Raw genomic sequence first — 26,071 nt, forward strand, 5'->3', positions numbered from 1 at the left:
GACTGGCCTGAAATTGGTTATAGACCAAGTTGGCCTGAAACTCATAGTGTCCTACCTGCCTTTGCCTGCTGAGTCTGGGATTAAGGCCTCTGCCACCACGTGCAGCCTATCCCCAGTTCTTAATAGCTCTTTAATCTAAGGTCACACTTAGCTTCATAGGCACTGGACAAGGCAATGCATTATGGATTCTTTTTCCCAGACGAGAAAAACAAGTCCCAGAGTAAGGTATCTTTAAAGCTGCTGAGCTGGGGACATTTTTCCCTGGGGTCAGAACCCGCTCATGTTCTTTCATGACTTTTATTGTCTCTCCAGCTCGATTACAGAGGAGACCTGGCACTGGTCTCCATTTCTCTAATTCTCGAAAGCAATGCAAACCATCACTTATTCACTCTATCAATATTTACTAAAAACCCACTATGTGCCAAATCTTGTCCTGGGCACTGGAGAGAACATTAGCCCTGACTCAGTTCTTTTCTTGGGACAGTTAATGGGCTACCATGGGAATTAAATAGCTATGAGCCATAGAAATAAACAAAGGAGTTGGTGCTGAGCCCCAAAGCCTTGCTTCCCACTGAGGTTCCCATTTCCAATCTAAGAGGGAAATTCAGGTATGTGTAAGTTCATGTAGGAAGCTTGGAGTTTCCTTTCTTTCTTAAGGTATTTTTTTTGGGGGGGGGGAGCGGGAAATGGCATGGATTTTGGATGAAGACCAGAGGAAACCTCTGGAAGTGCATTGTATTTAGCTTTGGCACATTGTTGTTTGCACTTTCCCAAAATGTTGTAAGACTGATGCGCAAAAGGAAAAGGGTTTTATGGAGAAACAAGGATGTTACTGATTTGTTTCGTTGACAGAGCAAATAAGAATACCGGAGCTTGAATCCTGCCCCTGCCACTTGTCAAGTGCCTGACTTCTCCCTGATTCAGTTTCCTGGATAGTAAAATGAGGTTGATAACAGCACCAACCTCACAGAGTTGTAAGAATTAAATAGCAAATCACTTAGGATAGTGACATATAATATGCATCACCCAATGTCTTTATTTTTATTTAATTCTTACTATTGTGATATTGAAGATTAAGCCCATATTACACAAGCCACACTCCCAACCCCTTACAAAATTAAAAGAGAATTAGGGCCCTCAAAATGACTTAGATGTGAAAAGATAGATGTTGTCAAGTTTGAAGATCTGAGTTCAATTCCCAGAACCCAAATAGTGGAACCTACTATTCAAAAGTTGTACTCTGATTTTTCACGTGTACACACACACACCACACACACACACAATAAAATGTAACTTTTTTTCTTTTTATTCAAGAGAACTAAAAGCTGGGCGGTGGTGGCGCACGCCTTTAATCCCAGCACTCGGGAGGCAGAGGCAGGCAGATCTCTGTGAGTTCGAGGCCAGCCTGGTCTACAAGAGCTAGTTCTAGGACAGGAACCAAAAGCTATGGAGAAACCCTGTCTCGAAAAATCACACAAAAAAACAAAAAAACAAAAAAAACTAAAATTTGCCAAATCTCAAACTTGTTGACCTCTTGACTCAACCTCTCTAGTAACTGGGGTTTCAGTCCACACTCTTTTTTTTCTAATCACCAAGCTAACAGTGATCCCCAAAAGCTCCGCCCACAAGCTTTCCGTTCCCGCCCACCCCGAGAGTGTCCCGCCTCCTTCCCTCTTGCCCCGCCTCTTCTCGACGGCCGCGAGAGTCATGCCGGCCCTTGTAGTCCGTTCGCAGAGTCCCGTCGCCGGGGGCCTCACTAGAGAACTTTATTTCCCAGAGTTCCACGCGACGGCAGCCGTAAAGCGCGGCGGTCGAACGGCCGGTTCCGGCTGAATGTCAGTGCGGGGCTGTGGGCGGGGGAGGAAGGTGCTTGCTGGTCTCTCCGCCGACCCCGCCGCTGCCGGCTGGGCTTGAGATGTTGCCCCGGACGCCTGGCCGCTGGGCGGATCGGACATGAAAACCTGAGGCGGGCGGCGGGGCTGGGCTGCGGACATGTTCGGCCGCTCGCGGAGCTGGGTGGGCGGGGGCCACGGCAAGTCCTCCCGCAACATCCACTCCTTGGACCACCTGAAGTGAGTGTGCGGGGCGCGCGGTGGGGAGGCCGCGGGGCCGGGCGCGGACGCGCAGTCGCGGGCTTGGCTCGCTGTGCTCCGAGGTGCGAGGTGGACAGGGTCGCCGCGGGAGGGTACTGTGCTGGTTATCCGCGAGGCTTTGGAGTCAGGGCACCTGGCTTCGAACCCTGACCCCGTCGCTCCTGGCCCAGTGACCTTGGATAAGCCGCGTGACTTTTCAGTCTCTAGACCCCCAATCTAAAAAGTAAAGCATCGACGAGTTTTCGGTTTGTGGACTGGAGTTGTCTTGATGGGGGGCAGACGGTGGCCACTGAGCGTCTCGGGGTGACACTTCTTGGACTCTCAGTTTAGGGGCCAGAGGCCCCGGAATCGGCCAGATGTGGGTTCAAATTTAGCAGTATGCATTTAAGCTTCAGTTTCCTTAGCTGTAAAACGATTAGAGTGACAGTACTACTTTATGTGGTTATTTTTAGGATTGGTTGGATAGGAGAATGAACATAAACGCGCAGAACATGTACAAGTGCTCTAAAAAGAAGTGGTGATTAAAGACCCAAGTGTTTTCAGAAGAAAATCTAGAGGAATAGTCAGCAGTAACACTTTGGGAGAGGACAGGTGGCTGACAGAGTCCCTGGGGACGCAGAAAGAGGCTAGCTTTGGAGTTAGACCTGTGTTCAAAACCTGACTCAGCCACTTAATGACTGACCTTGATCATATTTTATCTCTTTCCTTTTCCAAGTTACCATAACCAGCTGGGAACTATGAACTGTACAAGGCTTAGGTTGATGTGGTGAATGCAGAGTGATCACCCAGGATTGATACACAGCAAGTGGCTAATAGTGGTAGCCAAGCCTTCCCTGCCCACCCCAGTTCCTTTCTGTCTCGTGGTTTCATTCATCATACCCTTACTGTCTTCTATGGTTCGCTGGTTTCCTTTTAGCTTTTGTTAAACTGATACTTCCAAGGCATAAGAGGCTGCTTGGTTTCTTTGCAGTTGTATTCCAAGATGTAGCACGTGCCTGGTGCACAGTAAGAACTCAGTGAATACTTAAAGAGTGGGGAAAAAGAAGAAGAAGAAAAGAATAAATTGGGCAAGAGTTGCAGAACATTCAGGCAGAACGTCAAGGAGGCAGGGGATGCAAATTGAGAGAGTAGTGGAAGATAGAGACCTGTGAGGAGGGAGAGGCTTCAGGGAGAGAACTGGAGGTGGGGTGCTAAAGGTGGGGGGAAGCAGCTTATTTTCAGGGGGGGAGGAAGCCCAGGATTTCTAATGCTAAGTAAAGCGAGGGGATGGGAGGATGGTCAGGTTACAATAGAAAGGAAGACAGGGGTCCCTAGAAAGGATTGGTGAGTTAAAAATTATATGGGGGCTTCTCATTTGATCTCTGGGGTACAGAATGCTTCTACAATGAAGCAAGCAAGCATTTAGTAAATGTTTATGGATCCCCAAGTGTGGAGAATAGGAGGGTTTGGGGGTGGAGAAAGAAGCCAAGGATAGGAAGGAGGTGAGGGCAAGAATGGGGGGATTGGTTGGGATGCAGTAATATTAACCGGGATGGCAGATGGCCCAAAAATGAAGTGTAGTGTGGATGAGTGGCTGAAGACTGAAGGATTTGAGGAATGTGTGGGTGGATATGGTTGTGAAGGGGAGGGTGTATCCTGAGGGGCTGGGCCTGCTACCAACCCAAGCACCTGCTGACTCTCCCTCAGCTCAGGCTGTAGCACAGTCTTGGTGTAATGAGAAGTTAAGATTTTAAGAAATTCGAGGATAGAATTCTTTAGTTGTTGGTTTTTGTATTTCTTTCTGCAGAGGGCACAGAGATGTAAGTGGGTATGAGACATTGTTTTTCTCTGGCTGTCGTCAAACTCTTGCTCCTAAGTGCTGCGAGTTCTAAACTCCCATTTATTTTTCCTTTGTTCCTTTGTCTTGCTTAAGATTTCCTGTTTTCTTTTAGTTATCACAAGTCTCTGAGTTCTAGGACCTTTTATTGTCTCTACACTTAGAGAGCTTAGACTGCCTGTCCCAAGGTGAAACAACTGTCAGAGTATCTTGTTACACTGTCTTTCTGGGTAAAACTTCTCAGTTTGAAGAAACTTTTGACTGGGTTACATGTCATGGTCAATGAGATCATTGCTGGCCAACCAGTGCACACCTGGAAATGTAAGGGTCCTCAGATTCCTCCCCAAATTCCTGGCAACTTCTCAGGTTCCTTGTTGAGGTCACTGGAAAAAGAACTTGCCTGCCTTGGTTTATACTGACCTGTTTGATCACTATCACAGCCTCAGGAACCAGGGTATTGATTGGCATGGGGCTTAAAGGTTCCAGAGTGGCTTGGAAAAGGGACACAGACAGCCAGTGCCTACCCCAGCGCTTGTGCTGCCCTACATTTGGCTGTGATAGTAAGCACCTTCTGGTACAGAGCAGCTAGTTCCCTGGGAGGTCTGCTGGCTCCCCCTGGAGACCATAGTGGAGTAAGGAGTCCACAATGTGTCAAATGCAGGAACTGCTGCAGGCCTAGGGTCTGTAGAATCCCTTCCTAGGATTTTTCTGCAGGAGGAAACACTAGCTCAGAGTCCCCCAAATGGGAAAGAGCCATCATATGTCACAGCCACTTTGTGGGTACCATAGTCAGGTTTGCAGCAGATACAGCTGGGGTTGGAGGCTACAGGAAGCAAGGCTGTGAGTAGGAAGAGGCTTTCTGACACGTTGGATGACAAACACTTAAAGTGTGTCCTGCACTTGGGGGAGGGGGGATTCCCAGGACATAGGACTTTCAGTGCTAAAGCCAGGACAGCTTTCAGTAAACTAGCAGATCACCATCCTAGTTATCAGTGACAGTCCCAGATCCTTTAAAAGCCAAACCAAAAACTCCATGGTCTTTCAGTAGCCCTCATTGGTCTAGAATTCGTGCTCCTTCCTGCCTTAGTCTCTAGATAGGGATTCCAGGCATGTGCCACCGTGCCTGGCTTCCAGAGCATTCTTGTCCTGATCTAGCACAGTCTTGGTGGAATGAGAGGTTAACATTTTAAGAAAATTGAGAATAGATTTTTTTTTTGAGAATAGATTTTTTTAGTTGTTGGTTTTTATATTTCTGCAGAGGGCACAGAGATGTAAGGGGGAATGAGACAAGGTCTTACTTTGGCTGTCCTCAAACTCTTGCTCCTAAGTGCTGGGATTACAGACATACATCACCATGACATACATGCCCATGCCCATACAGATATACATGCCCTATCCCTGCTTTAAAAATGCTGTTTAAGCCAAGCAGTGGTGGCACATGTTTTTAATCCTAGCACTCAGTAGGCGAATCTCTGTGAGTTCAAGGTCAGCCTTGTCTACAGACTGAGTTGCAGGATGGCCAGGGCTATTGTACAGAGAAACCCTGTCTTGAAGCACACCCCCTCCCAAAAGAAGAAAAAGAAAAAAAATACTCTTTCCGTAACAGCACACCGCATCTTACAAACTGAGAAGAAACTTTCCTTTGTCATGGGGTTTTACTTTTGCTAAACAGTGAAAAACTGTACCTAAGTTATTTACCTACCAAGTTTGGTCAGTCATTTAGTTGGGGCAGATAGAATAGTCAGGTGGTTGTTCATGACATATCATTGGCAGTTTAGTGCCCAGACTGTGACATTAACTGACAAATGCTTATCTCTAAGCAGAATCTACTGATGGAGTCTTTTGATTGTTACCAACATGTTATCTTGAAAGGGGGACTGTAGCTAGGCAGTGGTGGCGCACGCCTTTAATCCCAGCACTTGGGAGGCAGAGGCAGGTGGATCTCTGTGAGTTCGAGACCAGCCTGGTTTACAGAGCTAGTTCCAGGACAGGCTCCAAAACTACAGAGAAACCCTGTCTCAAAAAAAAAAAAATCTTAATTCTAGTTCACCGTGTGGTATCAAGGTTCTTGGTCCAAGTACGGATCTTGCTAAATGGCCGTAAGTGCTAGTGGAGTCAGTTGGCGCCTGGCAGTGGGCGGTGTGTTCTAGCGATGGCAGAGAGCAGTTTCTTAGACAAAGCTGTCAGGGATCTGCCTCCTTTCTGCTGCTCTCGCGCTCAGCAGGTTCTGGGCACCTGTTGTGTCTCTCAGCCACCCAAATGGGAACAGAGAGTTCCTTCTCCTTTTTAAAATGTTTTGTCAGTTTCATACATGTATCATGATTCTCTTCACTCCCGTTAAGATCTCCTTTTCTCGGTGTCGCCAGAAGTCTAGAATGTCCTTTTCCACCCGGGATCACGCCTCTTTGAGCTAAAGCCAAGGGTGCTTGTTCTCATTGTTCAAGCCCTACTCACTTGCCTTGCCTGCTCATTCCCTCCCTGAGTCCTTGGGTGGGACCAGCTCCACTTTCGCTAGAGCACAGAGAATGAGAGCAAGGATGATGCCCTGGAGAAGCAGCATCTCTTACCCAAAGACTGGGAGCTGTGCAGCTAGCCAGAAGCCCCTTACCTGTTCCTGGGATGCTCAGCTTTGCCTAAGACAGCATGGAGAGCCTGGAGATCACAGTTACCAGGTCAGCCAGGTATCCTGTGTGAAGGCCAAATCCTTGTAGGCTTCTGTCCCTCCCCATCGAACATGGGAGCGAAGGCCTTGGACCGTCCTTGGTGAGCGGACCCCTCCAAATGCAGACTGGCAGGACCTAAGAAATGAGTAATTATCTCCAGGTAGTAGGGCCGCATGGATGGGTAGGAGGGGAGGGAATGTCTCAGGCTCAGGAAACTGCCTTGAGAGAGCCTCTTGAAAGGTTGGGTGAGAAGCTTGTGCTGACAGAGATCTAGTTCAGTGAGGTCTAGGACCCTAGGCACCAAGGCCAGATCCCACTGAGCCTTAAGAGCCATTCTAGAGAATCGGGACTATGTTGCAAACAGTAGGGGCCCTTTATCATTAAGGCGGGTGAAGAGTTAGAGAGGATAGAGGAGGGCCACTCTGGAGGGGGCAGCACTCAAGGCAGCAGCCTCACCTGGTGGGTTACTGTGGCACTGCTAGGTTCTTACATGGTGGCCCTGCTCTCACTCAGCAGCACACATCTGTGTGCCTTCTGTCCAAACCTTTGCTCTTCACTTCAGCTCTCCTCTTCTTCCTGCCCATCCAAATACCTTCCTCTAGCCTTAAGTTACTGCTGATTTGATACAGTTGCCACAGTGGCTTTAGCCAGTCATGTGCTGTCTCATGCTGTCATGTACTGTCTGTTCCTTTCTGCGAGTAGATTAGCTACTAGGTCTTGTAGCATCTCCAGGTTCCATCCTGATCTTGAGTTAGGTCCCCAGAGAGCTGGTCAGGGTTCCACGGACTTGCCATTTTGCCCCAAGAAATTGTCTTAGGAGAGAAGACTCAGTAGTTAAGAGCACTGGCTGTTCTTCTAGAGAATCAGGGTTTATTTTCTAGCACTCACATGGCAGCTTTACAACTGTCTATAACTCCAGCTCCAGGGGTTCTGGCACCCTTATATAGATAAACATGCAGGCAAAACACTAACGCACATGAAAAGAAATGGATCATTTAAAAAAAAACTTAAAAAGAGAAATCGTCTTAGTTTGTGTCCATCTGCTTGTCTTTCATGAAGGCAGGGGACTGTGGATTGTCCAGCACAGAGCCAGACACATAGTAAGTGGTCAACAAATATAGTCACAGGGCAAACCAAAGAGGTGCTCCTGGCCAGCCTTTTTAAATAAAGCCTGTGCAGGAGCTGTGGCTTTTTCTAGGGCAGATGACCCTGCCTACACCCCCACCTTGTATCCTAGGCCTTGTCCCACACTCTGGCCTAGTTTGATGTCCCTGGGGGTGATTCGCAAGAATCACACTGTCAGCACCTTCCCCTAATCCTCCAGTCTGATCCACTTTGTATAGGTTGCCTCTTGGTTCTCCTGGCTGGAATGCTGGACACCGACCAGATGAGTTCAAGGCCCAGACTGAGATTTTGTGATGACTGTCTTGAGGATCTCAGGTGCTAAGTAGGCCAAGCAGACATAGTGTCCCCCACTTCTCTCCCATACCTAAGATGTTATGATCTGGAGGTGAGTGTGATTTGGGGATGAATTTCTAGTTCTCCTGTCATGCTGTGTACCCCTTTTCCCAGTCCACCTTGTGGACAAGTTTCTCGATTTTCCAATAGGAACATCCCAGAGGCATGTAGAGTACAAGACATCAGACTCACAGACAGCCCCAGAAACTACCTGCAGAAGAGAGCTTGGGCCTCAGGTTTCTTTTTTCTAAAATGGACATAACATTGATCTCCATTGATGCCGGCTCTTGTGAACTGTTGGGGTTTGACTTGTGAGATAAGACTCTTGGGAAAGCAAGGTCTGGGGAGGAAGCAGGTTTGTTTGCACACACAGTTCTTGGTGATGAACCTCTGGTGTGCTGGTTGCATGCTGGCAGAAGGCTATACAGGTTTTCAGTCTAACCTTGCAAGCTTGCCAGTGTGCTGGAGTCTGATATTGAGATTTCACATCTGCTGGGCTTCTCTTGGGGCTTGATTACCTTCCTTATCTAAGCCCTTCCTTACTGTCAGATACTATTTTCATATTTCTTTTTATTGAATATCTTTATTCTTTGGCAATTGCATGCATATGTACAATGCATTTTGAGTATATTCACTCCTGAATTCTTCCTTCCATGCCCTCGTTTGTCCCCCAACACATACTCCTACCTTTGTGTTCTTTTCTTTGTAACCTACTGAATCTAGTTAGTCTGCTGGAATGTTGACCTATCTTGTGGGTTAATCTTGTGCAGGTGACCATAGCTGTAACGAGAACATTAGTGCAAAGGCCTGTCATGGCCAGAAGAGCATTTCATAGCACCCCCACCCTCTAGGGTGTTCCCTTAGCATTGGAGGGAGCCCTGGGATTTTTGTTTTGTTCTTTTTTCATGTATTTGGTTTTCTCCCTACTGGACCCTCATAAATCCATGTAAATGCAATGCTTAAAAAATATTGTTTCTATTTACTTCATTACTTGGGTTTTTCTTTTTCTTGTTCCTTTTTGAGTTTTTATTTGATTGTTTTGTTGGGTTTTTTTGACAGGGTCTTGTGTATTCCAGGCTGACCTCATACTTACTATGTAGCTGAGGATGGCCCTGAAGTTTTGATGTTCCTATATCCCTTAAGTGCTGGGATTGCAGGTGTGTGCCGTTGTGGCTTTTTATGTAGTGCTAAGATTGAATCCAAGACTTTGTGCATGGTAGGCAGCCACCCTACCAAATGAGCTACAGACCCAGTCACTGTTTGCATTTTTCTATAATAAACTGGGATCCAATTGCCTGATTTTGATCGTGGCTCCACCCATGTGGTATGGGGGCCCTGGACCTACATCTTCCCTCAGCTCCCCAGAGGACCAACTCCAGAGCTTGAAATAGTAAGCATACCTGTCTTTAGAATGATAGGATTCAAATATACACACAGTTCAAGGGGAAAACACCACTGTAGCAGCTGTTATCTTTGTAAGAGATTGATCTTTATTTTCTCTAGTTAAAGCCCAATTTTGTCTTCTGAAACTGATCTAGGTAAGGACTCAACTTGGCACATGAAGTCTTTGCAGCATCCATGCTCATCTAGGGGAGGGAATCTTGATGCTCCTGGAAGAGGCAAGAGACGTTGCTGTGGGCATTCTTTTCATTAGATATTTGTAAATAGTTGTCAATAGCAAGCATGCTATTATTTTAGATCAAGTGGATAAGAATGTCACAAAAATGGACTTAACATGAACTACAACTATATAAGCAGAAAAAAAAGTTGCAAGAAGTCACTTCTGGACAGCAGAGCAACTGACAGTTTCCACTTCCCTTTTCCTTCTGTCGGAGTTTTCAGTCTCTCTTTGTGCACATTACTTTACAAAATAGGAAGTTACTAAACTTGGTGACTTTAAGGTACTTTAATGACATTCTCTCCCAAAGCTTAGGAATGAGATGCGACATTGAAGTACTAGGTCTTAATCCAGCAGACTTCCAGAACTACTTACAGCTAAGCATATTTTGAGGGTCTCTTCCTAAAACATTACCTAAAACCATGTGCTAGGCACTGCAGAGACAAAAAGATGGGCATGGTACAAGTGTACCTATCATAGGGCTTTAGCACTTGAAATCTAGTGGGCACATCTGTGTATCAGCAGCAGACTTGTGGCATGTGGACTTGCTAAACAATACCATATCCATTTTATGCCAAGGAGCTTCTAGAGCTCAGTGGCAGTGTGTGACTGATGTGCATGGCATCCTGGCTTTGACTGGGGACAGTAGGGGAGAAAAGGAGGAGGGAGAGAGGGAGAGAGAAGCATCTAAGTATGTGTAAATCCAATGAAAGGCAGAGGTGACATCAAATTGTTTTAAGAATGTCAGCTCTATATATTTAGCTATAGATATAGGGCAGTGTCATGGGGAGTCCTAGCAGCACTCTTGTGTAAATTAGGACAGTTTTAAAATATTCGTGAAAATGTAGAAGGTTGAGAATAGCCAAAATAATGACAGATTGGATGGCAAGACATTGAAAGGCATACAGTACCACATAGCAAGACTTACCATGAAGCTGCAGTGTTAGACAGCATAGAACTGGCATGAGGCAGACAAACTTTTGTTGCAAGGGCTATTTGTTTGTTCCCTGCTGCCCGGCTAGCTTAGACCCGAAATAACCACACAGAAATTTTATTAATTAAAGCACTGCTTGGCCCATTAGCTCTAGATTCTTATTGGTTAACTCTTATATTAATTTAACCCATTTCTATTAATCTATATTTTACCACGTGGCTGTGGCTTACCTGGTAAAATTCCCAGAGTCTGTTTCCTGCGGCTCTGTGGCATCTCTCTGCTCCGCCCCTTTTCTCCCAGCATACAGTTTAGCTTTTCCTGCCTAGTTATGTTCTTCCCTGCCATAGGCTCAAAGCAGTTCTTTATTCATTAACCAATAAAAGCAACACACAGACAGAAGGACCTCCCACACCACAAACTGATCAATAGAATTGGAGCAGCCACAGTGATTCACATATATGGTTGCCCGACTAATGAACAAGATGACACTGGAGTGTAGTAGACAAGTAAAGACTTCCTAGTAAGCCAACTAGGTTCTGTAGTAGTGTGGATTGATAACCTGGCACTGTTCACCAGAACCACCTCCAGATGTACTCTAAGTCAAATGCAAAGGATGATTTTGTAACAAGAAAACACCCCAGCCAGGCAGTGGTGGCACACGCCTTTAATCCCAGCACTTGGGTGGCAGAGGCAGGCGGATCTCTGTGAGTTCCAGGACAACTAAGCAGTTATACAGAGAAACCCTGTCTTGAAGAACCAAAACAGAAGGAAGAAAGAAAGGAAATGAGGGAGGGAGGGAGGGGGGAGGGAAGGAAGGAAGGGGGAGGGAAGGAGGGGGGGGGGGAGGAAAAAGGAAGGAAGATAGGAAGGAATGAATGAAGGGAGGGAGGGAGGGAGGAAAACAGAAGGAAGGAAGGAAGGAAGGAAGGAAGGAAGGAAGGAAGGAAGGAAGGAAGGAAGGAAGGAAGGAAGGAGAACAGAACCCTGCATAAACTTAGCCTAAGAAAGGATCTCCTAAGATCTGCATGATAAGTGCTGTCTAGAGGTCAGCATGATGGCTTAGTGGGTTAAGGTGCTTGCTGCCTAGCATTGTGACCTGTGTTTGAATCTTAGGACCCACATGGTGGAAAGAGAGAACCAGCTCCCTAAAGTTGTCCTCTGAGTTCCACACAAGTTACAGCATGCACACAAACACATATTAGTTAAATAAATAAATAAATAAATATATAAACAAAATGATGTTTCAAAGTGCTGTCTAAAGGAAAGATCAGTAAAGTTTATTTCATTAAAATGCAGGGGACTGGTAAGGTGGCTCAGTGGATACAAAGCACTTGCTGTTCAAGCCTGACAACCTGAATTTGATCCCTAAGCCCAGGGTGGAAGTAGAACTGACTCTGATGTGTGTTCTTTCTGTGATGTATGTATGCCTGCCCCAGACTCATTACAACACACACACACACACACACACACACACACACACACACACACATTTTAAAGGCTATTAGAAAGACTAAGGAAAAGGCAAACCAGTATGGGGGGAGTCAATGTATCCCTGTATGAATGAGCACTCATGAGATAAGCATGGTCATGTCAAGGACCCCAATACCTCAAACCAATGGAAATGGCAAGTCTTTTCTGGGGTCAGGCTTAGGAGAATGGCAAGGTCTTCCCTGTTTGGAGTTCAGATGTTGACAGTGTGTGCAGAAAGTATTACAGCACTTTCCTCCTAGATAACTGCAGCCTGAGTCTGCTGAGATTTGCTAACCTGCTTCCTCATTCAGCTGTATAATGCCTGGTTGCTGGTGTGTCTCCATCAGAGTGCACTGGCTACCCAGTCCTGGCTTTTCTGTGCATACGTAGTTTTTTTTTTTCATTTCTGGTCTCCCTAGTTAAGTCAATCTCAGATCTGTGATCACAGTATCACAGTTGGGGAAAATAGCTGGAATCTTAATACATATTTATTATAAATACATATATTATGTATGTATTTATATATGCATACGTATAATACATATGTTTATATGTATTATACGTATGCATATAATTATAAATACATGTTTATATGTGTTTATAATTATGGTAAAGAATTTATATAAATGATTTATATATAGGGTAAGTAAAGAGTTCTGTTAATGAACAAGAGTCTTCAAGGATAATAAAGTAGACAAAGGTCTTGTAATTGACCCTGCCCCAAAGGTAAAATGCAAATTTCCATAACCATGTGAGAGAAGGCACCATCTCACCTTGGTCTTCATGAGGAATCCCACAGAACTGCACCATCACAAAAGGCCGCAAACAAGTAATGGAGAGGCTGTGGAACATGTGAACCCTGAGCAGCCTCCAGCCATGGGACTGACTAGAAGACTAGGGTACCTGAACCCGTGTGCTGCTTGGCCTGTTCAGTGGTAACAATGGGCACATCCTGTGGTTGGACCATCTGAGTGCCATATGCAGCCTTCGCTTGGTACCAGGTCCATGGGAGCTCTTAGAATCCTCTCAAAGGACTACTTGACTGATTCATCCTTCATATATGAAAAGCCTTTTAATAGGATTTTTTCTTTTCTTTTTGAGATTATAATTTCATTACATTTCTCCCTTCCCTTCCTCCCTCCAAACCTTTTCATATACCCCTCCCCTCTCACCTTCAAACATGGCCTCTTTTTACTAATTGCTATTGCATTCATATGTGTGTGTAGATGTATATACATATGTATTGTATATATAAATATGTATATTTAAATATACTATGTTCAGTCTGTATAATACTACTTATATATATGCTTTCATGGCTGTTCAGCAGTAGACAACCAATTGGTGTTCTCTTCTTTGGGGAAGATTACCTCTCCTGCTTCCAGCTTTCTTCATTTGCAGGCTTGAGGTCTCATGGCCTTTTTTCTATCCAGGTCATGGGTGTTATCCTTGTTCAGCGCATGTTTGGGCAGTCATCCTGGTGAAACTTAATGGTTGTAGCTTCTGATACAACTAAGTGTCTTAGTCAGGATTTCTGTTGCTGTGAAGAGACACCATGACCACAGCATGTAGTCGGAGGCTGCTCGTTTGTTCCCTGGCTGTCCACACCCGAGATAACCACACAGAAACCATATTAATTAAAACACGGCTTGACCTATTAGATTATACATATTTCTAGCTAGCTCCTATATATTAAATTAACCCATCTCTACTAACCTGTGCATCATCACAAGGTCGTGGCCTATTGGCAAGGTTCCAGCAAGCTGCCGTAGGTATCTTTCTCTCTGGGCAGCTACATTGCCTCTCTTTGACACCACCTCTTCTCTCCTCCTCTATCTGCTTGGAATTCCCGCCTTGCCCTGTTCTGTGCTGCATTAGGCCTTAAGTAGCTTTTTTATTAACCATTGGTATTCACAGCATACAGAGCAGAATCCCACATCACCTCCCCTTTTCTGTCTAAATGAAAAGGAAAGTTTTAACTTTAACATAGCAAGATTACATATATCAAAAGTTATCAAGCAAGAATTATAGTTATAATATTTATATCTACTTTATCTTTTATCACAATTAAGGAAAACTATAACTTTCTTTTTCTTTTTTTAATATTTATTTATTGGTTATGTATACAATATTCTGTCTGTGTGTATGCCTGCAGGCCAGCAGAGGGCACCAGACCCCATTGTAGATGGTTGTGAGCCACCATGTAGTTGCTGGGAATTGAACTCAGGACCTTTGGAAGAACAGGCAATGCTCTTAACCTCTGAGCCATCTCTCCAGCCCTGTTTATTTTTCAACTCCCTCAAAAACCCCAGAAGGATATAATATTACCTAAGTAAACAGGAAGTGTATCATAAGCAACTTTCAAAACTCTAGAATTGACAGAGACATCTTGCTACCTGGACAGTCACCCAGAATTCTTCTATAACATTGGGTACCCATCTTCAGCCTATAGGCTCATAGTGTCCAGCAGACTTTTCCATGAAGCAGGAAATTTCAAAGACAGTTCCACCTATATAGGTAGTTTGTCACTCACTTTCTGTGTCCTGAAGAACGTCTGGCAGACTCTTTCATGAAGCACGAACCCTGAAAAACTGTCTCATCTTATTTAGGCAACTTCAGCAGCCATTTTTCCGTGGGTCCTGCATGTCCAGTTTATACAGCATTCCATTAAGCAGTTCTGGCAAGAGCAGTTCCTTGCCCAAATGACTAACAAACTCCATAAGGAGCCTCTTTAATGTCCATCATCCTCCTGAAGTAGATTGGTGCTGCCAGGAGCAGATGTGTCTCAATTGTCATGAAAAATCCTAAGCTATTAAAAATTTTAAATGTTAGTCTTTGAAAGGTTTGAAGAATAACTATCCATCTGAAATATATCTCTGTACATCTAGAAAACCTAACTAATATGACTACAAGCTTGACTTTTACAGGCAACTATCTATTAAACTGTATTTCTTAATTATACATTACATTTTTAAATGAGCTGCACAAATACAATATCTTAATCAAGAGCATATATATAAAACAAAATTTTATATATATATATATATATAATTATATATAACAAAATTGACCTTAAATTTGTATCAATAGACCAAGTTCCATACCAATAAAGTATTCATCTCTATCACATATACCCTTTTAAATGTAAACAATATTTGGAAATTTGGGTGTAGTTCTTTCCAAACTACTTTCTGCTTTTTGTTGGGTAAAGTAATTTTGGGTGTTTATAGAGACCTTTTAGGTGGTCTTGGTCCATCAAACTACATTCTCTGGAAAGAATCCACAGGTCCTCATCTTCTATGGAAACAAAAGCAGAACCTCTTTTCCAAAGCAACATAACCTTAGACTCACATTTTGAAGTCAAGATACTTTTAAAATACATATGTTGGTTTAGCTTAGCAGCACATACAATGAAATGTCTCTCTGTACTTAGCTCATTCACAACAAAAAAATTTAAAGAAAATACAATAATATACATAATCCAGACTCGCTGTGTACATTCCATCTTTATGTGACTTATTTTTCTTACTCTATTACTTTTTCTACAAGTTTAATATTTTATCATTTTTACTCCTTTAATCTATGACTGTCTGTACTCTTTTATGTTACTTTTACTGTCTCTTCTTTTTTCTTTCTCCCAAGCCTACGTATATTTATCCAACACTGTGACCCATTTAGAGGTCTTTTTCATCTGAATCTGTCTTTATTGCATATCTGTAATTATTTTCTGACCAGGAGCACTTTTTTTTCCTTTTAAATGCTAAGTGGGCATGACTAGGACTAACTAACTCTGCAGTCCTGCCTGTTGGCTCCACCCATTCCAACATGGTAGAGGCATGTTCACTGTTTCTGAGAGTCATGCACACTACCCCAGCTTCAGGGTTGCAGCAGGTCTGTGTCACCATTAAGCCACTAGTAGCATGCTGCTCACAAACCCCATTTAAGTGCCCAGCCTCCTGAAAGAGTCAGAGTTCATGGTGCCAGCATGTACCAGGAAGCCACCAATTCTTATGTTGAGTTAGTAATCCTTCTGTTAAAGGAGCCACGGTGCTCCTGCTTGCTGTCAGCACACAGAGCCTATCTGAAAAAAATGCAGCTACCAAGAAACTGTACTTGACTCTGTTCTTTGGTGCCTAGAATTCCCTTCCAGGCTCTCTCAGGTTTTATGTGACTGTAGTTGGTACCTGTTGGTGCACAGACCACACAGAACCACACAGAAACTATATTGATTAAAACACTGTTTGGCCTATTAGCTTATGCATATTTCTAGCAAGCTCTTATATCTTAAATCAATTCATCTCCATTAATCTGTGCATCACCACAAGGTCGTGGCCTACCAATGAGGCATCTTTCTCCTTAGGCGGCTACATAACTTCTCCTTGACTGCCTACTCTCTCCTCTGTCTGCTTGGAATTCCTGGCTTGCCCTGTTTTGTGCTACAATATGCCCAAAGTAGCTTCTTTATTAACCAATGGTATTCACAGCATAAAGAGGAGAATCCCACATCAACAGCAACTCTTATAAGAGAAACATTTAATTGGGTGGCTTATTTACAGTTTCAGAGGTTCCATTCATTATCATCATGATGGGGAGCACGGCAGTGTGCAGGCAGATGTGGTGCTGGAGGCAGATGTGGTGCTGGAGTGGAGAGTGCTACACATCTTGCAACAGGAAGCCAACTGAGACACTGGGTGATATTCTGAGCATAGAAAACCTCAAAGCTTTCCCCCATAGTGCCACACTTCCTCCAACAAGGCCAAACCCACTGCAACAAAGCCACACTTCCTAATGCCATTCCTATGAGATTATGGGGGCCAGTTACATTCAAACTACCATAGTAGGAGACACAGTCTCACAGCAAACTCCCTGATCCTCTTGGCTCTTAAAATCTTCCCACCCCCTCTTCTGTAATGTTCAATGAGCCTTAGGTTTTTAGGTGTAGAAATGTTTTGTTAATGTATCTATTGTGACTGGACTTTGCAGCTCTGCATTTTGATGTGATTTTGTGTAATGGTCTTTTCTGTTGCAAAGAGACATTTCCTTGATGAGGGGTCAAGACTCCACTTCTCTGTGGGTATAAGGACAAATGCTTATATATTGTTCAAGATTACACTGGTTTAATAAATTAATGTCTGTAGATTCTCCAATAACCATGACTTAGTTATGGCTAAGTAACCACTGATTAGTTAGCTAGGTTCCAGTACCGGGCATGGTTTCCATCTTGTTGAGCGAGTCTTAAGACCTAATAAGAAAGCTGTTGGTTACCACTAAGGTATGTGTGCCACTATTGCACCCTTAGGGTTTTCATAACTTGCTAGTTGTTGATGTGTTTCATAGGCCTTATAGCTGATAGGACTGTTGGTTGCCTCCCTCCTTTGCCTTCTGATACCATGAAAGCCAGTTCTCAGGGAGGAAGCATTCAGGTCAGTTCCAGCTCAGGGGTCTTTGGACCCTGTTTCTGAAGTGCATGGTATCTTTAGCAATAGGAACTTACCTTCTACCTCTGGGGGGTAACCGCAGGTGACAGGTTGTATGTTTTAGGAGTCTCTTAGATAGTCCTGGCCCAACAACTCAAAGAGGGCTTCTTGTGTCTGGTATTGGAATCTTTATTAGGAGGTCATTGGCTCATTGGGGGTGCACCATCAGTCCACATGAGAAAAGTTCTCTAATGGGACTTTAAAAAGTGATTACATAACAAAAGAAATCATAATAACAACTAGCACTTTAGTTCTCCCCACTTTTTAAACAGGATGGGATCTCATTATATAACCCTGGCTGACCTGGAACTCACAGAAGTCTGCCTGCCTCTACCTCCTGAGTGTGGGAATTCTTTTAAATTTTTAAGAGAAGGTATCACTGTATACCTCCAGGCTGGCCTTGAACTCAATATTTTGAGTCCTTCCTCCTATCTCAGCCTCCCTAGTGCTGGGATTACATGTGTGCACTTCACACCCATGTTGTGAGGAACAGCCACTCTGTACTAGTGTGGAGCGGCGGGCTGCTCTCCCCCATCACACCCAGCTTAGTTATTTCTCTTTTTACTTATCTTCTCTTTCCAATGTCACTGTAATGACAGGTCACTAAGGTACAGAGAGATGAAGTAGCCTGCTACAGATCACTGGGTTATTAGTAATGGAGATATCACTAGGTATGCAGGTGTCTGTGATACCCCACATACTTTACTGCTTCTCCAGAAGTGACCCACAAGTCCTACTTCCTGCCCTAAGTTCCTTGGATCTTTTCCACCTTATTTTTTTCCTTGTAGTCCTCTTTCCCTGAGTATTTGGGACCAGCCTGATATCACCTTCCAAAAAGTCTCTGGTATTGTACAAACTAAGAAGGATGTTTGTAACATCCCACATCATGATGACCACAGTATAACAGTAGCAGCTAAGGCTTCTTATGTGTTGTGCACCATGTATGCCAGGCACCCTGCTTATCTGTTCATATCCTTTGTGGTTATTACTGTGTTTAGACAGAGCTGCAGAGGTGAGGTAAAATACCTGTTCCAGACCACAGCTAGGAGGTACCAGGGTTAGGGGTCAAACCTAAGATTGTTGGATTCCAAATCCTGTTGAGCTCTTTATCACAGCTCTGTGGTATAACTTGAACCCTTACTTTACCTAGACTTGTATACTATACACCAGTTTATATTAGTGGAGACTGCCTCTGCCTCGTTCAGCGTTTATATAGGTAGTACTTGCTGTGTGCCAGCTATTCTGGAGTGTATTGGAGTCATCAAGATCATTAAGATGATTTGCCTGACCTGGAGTCTAGTCAGAGAGATAGACCATTGAGAACACACTGCTCTGTAAAATAACAATACTGAGATGAGAAGATCACAAGATCTAGTTTACCTGGCCTACAGAGCTGGTTCAAGGCCAGCTGGGTCAAGTAGCAAGTACTTCACAGAAGGTAGAGGTGCCAGTGAATAGGGGACAGCCAGATCCATGGGGTTAGAGATTGAGAGTAAAAAAGCCTTCTCCAAAGAAAGCTTTATTGAGAGATGGTAGCTTGAGCCTTGAATATGAACAACAGTTGCTGATTGACAAGGGCAGTCTGTTCAGGCAACCCACTCAAATAAGGTCAGACCCTGTCCACCGTGGTTGGAGACCCTCAGAGTACTCGCCCATGCTGCTACTTTCCAGCAAGCCAGGAGTGTAATGTGTGAGGCTAGTGCATGTATGTTATCCTCCTAGATATATATGTTATATCTCCAGAGTGGGAAGAAGCTGCTCCTCCCTAACCTACACTGCCAGCATTATCTTGTCTCTGGGAGAGTTACTGTTATCCTGTGAACTGTAGAGAGTGTCACCAGTGGCCACATTGGGAGTGGTGGAGCAGCCGTCAAATTATTCAGGCATAGGGGATGCTCAGTTGTAGAGCACGGGCTTAAAATGTGAAGCCCTGGGTTTCATCCTCAGTCACACATGCACACGCCATTTTAATCTTCACCCAATAGCCTGATTCAGGGTGTGAATAGGGAGGGGCTTAAACAGTGAGACAGCTGCAGGACGTCTTTGAACCACAATTTGGAAAAGTGTTCCTTAAGCCTTGTGTAGGGTGTGCACTAGAATCACAGTGGACACACAGTCTTGTAGCTCAGTCCTACTGTTTGTCCCAGGCAGTTGAGAAGCTGGGTTATTTTAGTCTAGAGGAAAGTGGGCTTTGTGTCCTCATGTGCAGCACTGTGGGTAGACCTGGGTTCCAAGGTTGGATGATTTATCTTCTTGGAGGACTTTGCTACTTGTTGCATGTTAAAAATTGTACTGCAGGCTGATGTGACTGTGATCCCAGTTGTGTGGGAAGCTGACATGAGAAGATCAAGTTCTAGGTTTCCTGGGCTACTGAGCCAGTTCAAGGTTAGTTGGGTCAAATTACTGAGACCCTGTCTCAAAATGAAATACAATAATGAAAAACAGGGTGGTAGAGGTTGTGGCTTGGGGCAGAGCCTTATCTAGCCAGTGTGTCTGACACTGTAGGTTCATTTCCCAGCACAGTGAGAACACAGAACAGGAAACACTTGAGGCTGTTCTTAAAATATAACAGACAGCCACAGTGTTACTACAGGAAACTAGCCCAGCTGCTGAGAACAGCTAGGTCTTATTATTCCACCTCCAGGGTTCTGCCTTTGTTCCCTGCTTTTTTGGACTGTAGGAGGGACAACCCCTCTACACCATCTCTCCTTTTCTCAGAAAGTGAGTGTGGCCCTGAAAGGCGTCTTGAGCCACTCCTATTGAGCCAACTCTTCCTTCCTAAGCCAGCCTAAGGCTCTGACAGGTGGAGTTACCTGGACTTTGGCCTCTCCCACCCTTCTCCCTCTAGATTTAGCAGATGAGATTGTTCCCCTTGGACAGGAGTTACTCATTCTGTCCCACTCTGAGTCCTAGTTTCATGGGTGTACTGTGCTAGAGAGGAACCATAGACATTCCAGAAGTAGTGTTTGGTGTCCTAGGCTCTGCCTGTAGGTGCCACTGTCCTTGAGCTGTGACTCTGCCTCTTGCTGTGAGTCCTGTGTCAGGTGCAGGGCACTGACTACGATCACTGTACATCCGTCACTGTGCACTGTGAGGCCTGCCTTCAATTCTAAAGCGGAATCATCAAGTGCACCCCAGGAGCCTCTGATTTTGTCAACTCTGTGGTTCTCGTGCACCCTGAAGTTTTCAGGGGCTGGTTTCAGGGCTTGGCAGTGCGCTTGCCTCAGTTTGGGCAGATGTGTCCCTGGCATTTAATATTTCAGAGCTCCTGCCATTTTTCTTGGGTGGGGACTTCTATCTCCATCCTGAATGGGAAATTGTGCTAACAGAAACTTAAACACTGCGGCTATGCTATGAGTGTTGCCAGTGGCCCTTGGGCCTGGCTTTCAACTCACTTTGTGTAAGCTTTGGTTTCTTCCCTTTCTTCTAGGTACCTGTACCATGTTTTAACCAAAAACACCACCGTCACAGAACAGAACCGGAACCTGCTGGTGGAAACCATCCGTTCTATCACTGAGATCCTGATTTGGGGTGATCAAAATGACAGCTCTGTATTCGAGTAAGGCTTGCAATGCTTTTGTTTTCAGATTCTTCCCTTCCTTTGAGTGTTTTTCCAAGTGTACACCATGAGTCAGATATCGATGCTAATTCAATCTTGCCTAAATATGTATAGCAAATGTCCTTGAGAGACTAGAAAGGTACAAGCCCAAACTGGAAGAACTGTGGAAATGGGTTTCTCTAGAAAAACTGAAGATGTGTGGATAGCATTCCGAGTTGTACTCTATTACCTACTCCGTGGCACGAGGAATGTCCCAGATAGGTAGGTTCCAAATGAACATAAAGGTTCTGCCCCAAAGGAGTTGCCAAGGGCCAGCACCTACTGCATTTATTTTGTTTTACTTATTGCTTTGCATGTGTATATATGTGGTATTATGGTGTTTAAACATGTTGGAACGTGTGTGGGCATACATGTGTGCCCATTCGTGTGCATATGTGGGGAGATCAGGGGTTGATGTCAGATGTCATCTTTCATCACTTGCCACTTAATTTACTAAAATAAGGTCCCTTGCTGAACCCAAAGCTTGTTAATCCAATCTAGACCAATGGTTCTCAAACTGTGGGTTGTACCCTTTGGGGCAATCAAATGACCCTTTCACAGGGGTCACCTAAGACTATCAGAAAACACAGATATTTACATTACGATTCATAACAGTAGCAAAATTGTAGATATGAAGTAGCAACGAAAATAATTTTATGGTTGGGGCGATCACAACACTATGAGGAACTGTATTAAAGGGTTACAGCATTAGGAAGGTTGAGAACCATTGATCTAGACTAACTAGCCAGCTTCCCTCAGGATCCTTTGTCTCTGCTTCCTTAGGGCTTGAATTACAGGCAGGTTGCCATACCCATCCAGGTTTCACATGGGTTCTAGGGATCTGAGCCATCTCCCCAGCCACTGGTATGTTGACTGGGAGTGGGCAACAATCCTGAGTTTTGAGAGCACAGTCTAGCATACCCCCTCTTGGCCCACATGGAAGCCCTATTGGTGTTCCCATATGTAGACAGTGAGGGAGCTTGTCTTACCTAGAGTCCACAAAGAAGTTTCTTTCCATCCTTGTACTTGTTAGACCAGCAGGCATAAGTCAGGCTGTTTGCCTCCCTGAACTTCTGTTTCCTTATCTTTAGAAAGGAGAGAAAATGCTCCCTGTCTAGTACCTGGAAGCATGCAGGCCTCATGGATGATACACATGATAGACAGAAGTGTTCCCATTGGACAGCCTTTTAGGCTGGAAACCAGGGTTCCTCTGTATATCTTGAAGTCTTGAAGTACAAGGGTTTGAGATTGGTTTATGACAGCCAAGAACACAGATTTTATACGTGTGCTGGGGTGGGGGTGTACACTTGCCGTGGTACATATGTGAAGGTCAGAGGACAGGGTTCTTGGCTTCCACCTTGTTTGAGACATTTTTTGTTCACTGCTATGTATGCCAGGCTAGCAGACCCTTGAGCATCCACAGAATTCTGTCTGCTTCCCCTCTCACTATAGAATCTCACTTTCCCATCTGACTTCTATATGGCTTCTAGGGATCCAGGCTCAGGTCCTGACCCACTGAGCTGTCTTCCCTGCCCAGGCTTCTTATAAATTATCTTGACTTGTTCGTAGGACAGCTCTGTGCAAAATACAAATATCTTATGTGTGAGCCTGAGACACACCATGATCCCTGAAGGAAAGCATGAGCACCTAGAGTGAAGTGTGGTTTAGAAATGGGAGGGGCTTCTTTTACAGGCCCATTAAGAATTTATTTGTTGTTGAAATGAGAAAACCCCTCAGGTTAAAGATTAGAGACTGTCCTGACACCTTCTTTTTAGAATGGAATCTGTGTGTCAGCTTAGAAAAACATGTGAGTCAATCCCAGAGAACCTAGACAACAATGAGGACCCTGAGAGAGACATACGTAGATCTAATCTACATGGGAAGTAGAAAAAGACAAGATCTCCTGAGTAAATTGGGAGCATGGGGACCTTGGGAGAAAGTTGAACAGGAGAGGAGAAGCGGGGAGAGCTCAATAAAAATCAATAATTTTTTTTTAAAAAAAGATTAAGAAAAAGAAAAGTGTGTGAACACCAGGTGTGCTGCTCTGATGCACACTTGTAACCCTAGCTCTCAGGAAGCTTAGAGACCTCGGTTCAAAAGAAAAAGAAAAAGTGCTAAGTGCTTCAAGTTTGGTTTTACTTTAGGTAAGAACCCAGTTGCTCCAGCTTTGGGTACTAGGGCCTCTGCTCAGTTGGCTCCTTTGTCACTTTCTTTTTGAACATTTCCTTATTTCCTGAAACTGTAAGATACTCAACTCATTTGATAGTTTTGAGGCCCTAGACTCAACCATTTTCCCAAGTATTCTCCCATTCTAAGAATTTTTCAAAAATCCAGCCTTGCAGCTGGAAAGATGCTTGGCATACAAACATGAATTCGAATCCCCAGAATTTATATAAAAGTATGTGCGGTAGCACATGTTTGTATCCCAGGGCTTGTACGGTGAGATGGGAGGCAGGCCAGGTAGCCTGATGAATGCAGCAGCAATGGTACTGTGTCTCAAACACAGCGGAAGGTGAGAACCAATATCCAAAGCCTTCTGCTGACTTCCACATGCTTGCTATGTATATACATGCCCCAACACAGAATACACATCATACACACAAAGATAAAAAACAACTAGCCTTGAGAGTTTCACACCAGATCTACTAAGTCACCCCTGCAGCAAAATCTAGGCTTAGATGTTTGGCAGCTTCCCCGTGGCCACCCTTGGTATTGAGTATGCTGATGATTCTAGCAAGTCACTGCTTTGTATAACCTGAAGCAGAGGCAGGCAAAGTAGGTCAGATTCTAGAAACACTCTGGGAGTCATTTGGAGCAATGTGTATAGGCAGATGGGATCCTGGAGTCAGAGTGGGAGAAAGAATTTAGTTAGTTTTTTTAAGATCATATTTTATCATTCACTTATCCTTTTATGAATTCAAGCAGAATTGTGTGGCAGTGAGTGTCAGGCCACTGGTCCTATCCCTATGGAGTGACAGTTGAGGGGAAGAGGCATCTAGAACTGGGCCACCCAGTAGACTCATGTGACTACAGGGACCCCTCCTTTTCTCTCCCTCCTTTCCTCCCTCCCTCCCTCTGTCCCTCTCATCTCTATCTCTATTTCTATCTCTCTCTCCATTCTGAGGCAGGGTCTCCTATATTCCAGACTAGCTTTGGGCTCACAGTATAGCCAAGATGATTTTGAACTTCTGATTCTCCTGTCTCCACTGCCCAAATGCTGGGATTATAGGTTCATACCTCAACACCTGCCTTAGGAGATGCTGGGCAAGCACTCTTCCACCCTATCCTGAGCCTTTGATTGCTGAGATTTCTTCTGACTATTTCAAACTGATCTTGCTCAAATACACTGAACAAATGAATAGAAATAACATCTTTCTTGAAGGAAGGGCATCGAAGACCCCATTTTTAACATGTACCACCACACCCCCAGGCCATTGCCCCTAAGCACAAGAAAGGCAGAAGCAGGTTTGGGGGCTCTGTAGAGTCCCTCCATGTTAATACCTTCACCTTTCTTCAGGTTCTTTGAGGAGCGGTCGGGAAGCTGCAAACAGACAACAGAAGTGAAAAGCTTTGCGGTCACTCAGCATCTTTTGGCCCTGCAGGGAAACCCAGCTCTTGTGTTTTCCTGCCCTTGAATATGGGAGTGCAAAGGAAATAGGTTTTGTCGGGGAAACTACGCATACAGGTGGTATGTGTGCTGGAGAACGATGCTTGTAGAGCACCTGGCACAGGCTGCTGTGTGAGCTCTTAGCAGGTAGAGCATCTCCATTCTGTCAGAATCTACTTTACCATTTCTTGGTACCAGCACCGGCCTCACATGCTGAGACAGGAAGAGAGTCAGAAGGCCATGTGTTGTCCTCAATTGCAGATGGCATCATGGGCACTGAGATGTGCAGTCTGGTCTTACCACTGGTAGACACACACACACACACACACACACACACACACACACACACACACACACACGGCAACCCTATACATGTGAGCTAGGGTGTATCCACCCATTGACCCTTTCTTGTTCTCTCCCCAGTTTCTTCCTGGAGAAGAATATGTTTGTTTTCTTCTTGAACATTCTGCGGCAGAAATCAGGCCGTTATGTGTGTGTCCAGCTACTACAGACCTTGAACATCCTCTTTGAGAACATCAGCCATGAGACGTCGCTCTGTAAGAATACTGCTTGCTATTTTCTGTGTACTGCCAGATTTCATATGTCTGCTTCCCAAGTATTTTAGTCTGCCCAGGCTACCCCAGTGGACTTCGTGGCTTGGACAGTAGAAATGTGTTTGCTCACTGTTCAGGAGGATGGATGTCAAATTTGACGCTGAAGTCAGGGCTGGTTTCTACTGAGGGCTTTCTTCTTAGCTTGTAGATAGATACTATCTCAGTCTGTTTTCTATTACTATAACAAACTCTGTTATAGTCATTAAACTATAACATTAAAAATTAAAAATCATTAAAGATCTTTTTTTTTTCTTATGTGCATGGGTGTTTTGCCTGCACATATGTCTGTGTCCCATTTGAGTGTCTGATGCCTGCAGAGGCCAGAAAAGGAGCTCTGCAGCTAGAGTTAAACTCTGGAGCTAGAGTTAAAGATGGTTATGAGCCACCCTGTGGGAATCAAACCCAGGTCCTCTTAAAGAATAGCCAGTACACTTAACCACTGAGTCATCTCTCCAGACCTGAGAAATTAGGTCATTTAAAGGAATGAGGTTTTTTTTCTTTTTTGACTAAGATTTTGAAGTCAAGAATTTGAAAACTAGGCATCTCTACCTTGTGAGGGCCTTCTGCCACTTCAGCCCATGGCAGAGAGGCTGTGAAAGAGACCAAATATTTGCTTAGTAAGCGCATGGTATCCTGAGTTTTTTAATTTGTGAGCTTTACTTGTAAGTAATCCCCACATTGCAAAGCTTCAAGTGTTTCTTCTAAAATTTTTTTATCACAGCC

At 44.4% G+C, this 26,071-nt stretch overlaps 1 protein-coding gene across 7 annotated transcripts in view; it reads left to right on the forward strand.

Moving 5' to 3' along the window:
• The first annotated feature begins 1,822 nt into the window (after positions 1-1,822).
• Positions 1,823-26,071, forward strand: part of Clec16a (C-type lectin domain containing 16A) — a 234,270-nt gene continuing 210,021 nt past the window's right edge. For 5 of the 7 annotated variants that reach the window (XR_003377160.1, XM_005349306.3, XM_013347335.2 and 2 more), the window contains exons 1-3: positions 1,823-2,072; positions 20,960-21,088; positions 25,158-25,291. Coding sequence is in view for 6 of the 7 variants with exons in the window: in XM_005349306.3 (XP_005349363.1) it covers positions 1,993-2,072; positions 20,960-21,088; positions 25,158-25,291 (343 nt within the window). In the remaining variant the exon portion in view is untranslated. Of the gene's footprint in view, positions 2,073-20,959; positions 21,089-25,157; positions 25,292-26,071 lie in introns of those variants that run through there. The other 2 variants (XM_005349307.3, XM_026780762.1) reach the window with 2 other exon arrangements.

This window comes from Microtus ochrogaster, chromosome 7 (assembly GCF_000317375.1).
Source record: "Microtus ochrogaster isolate Prairie Vole_2 chromosome 7, MicOch1.0, whole genome shotgun sequence".
NCBI classification, from domain to species: Eukaryota; Metazoa; Chordata; class Mammalia; order Rodentia; family Cricetidae; genus Microtus; species Microtus ochrogaster.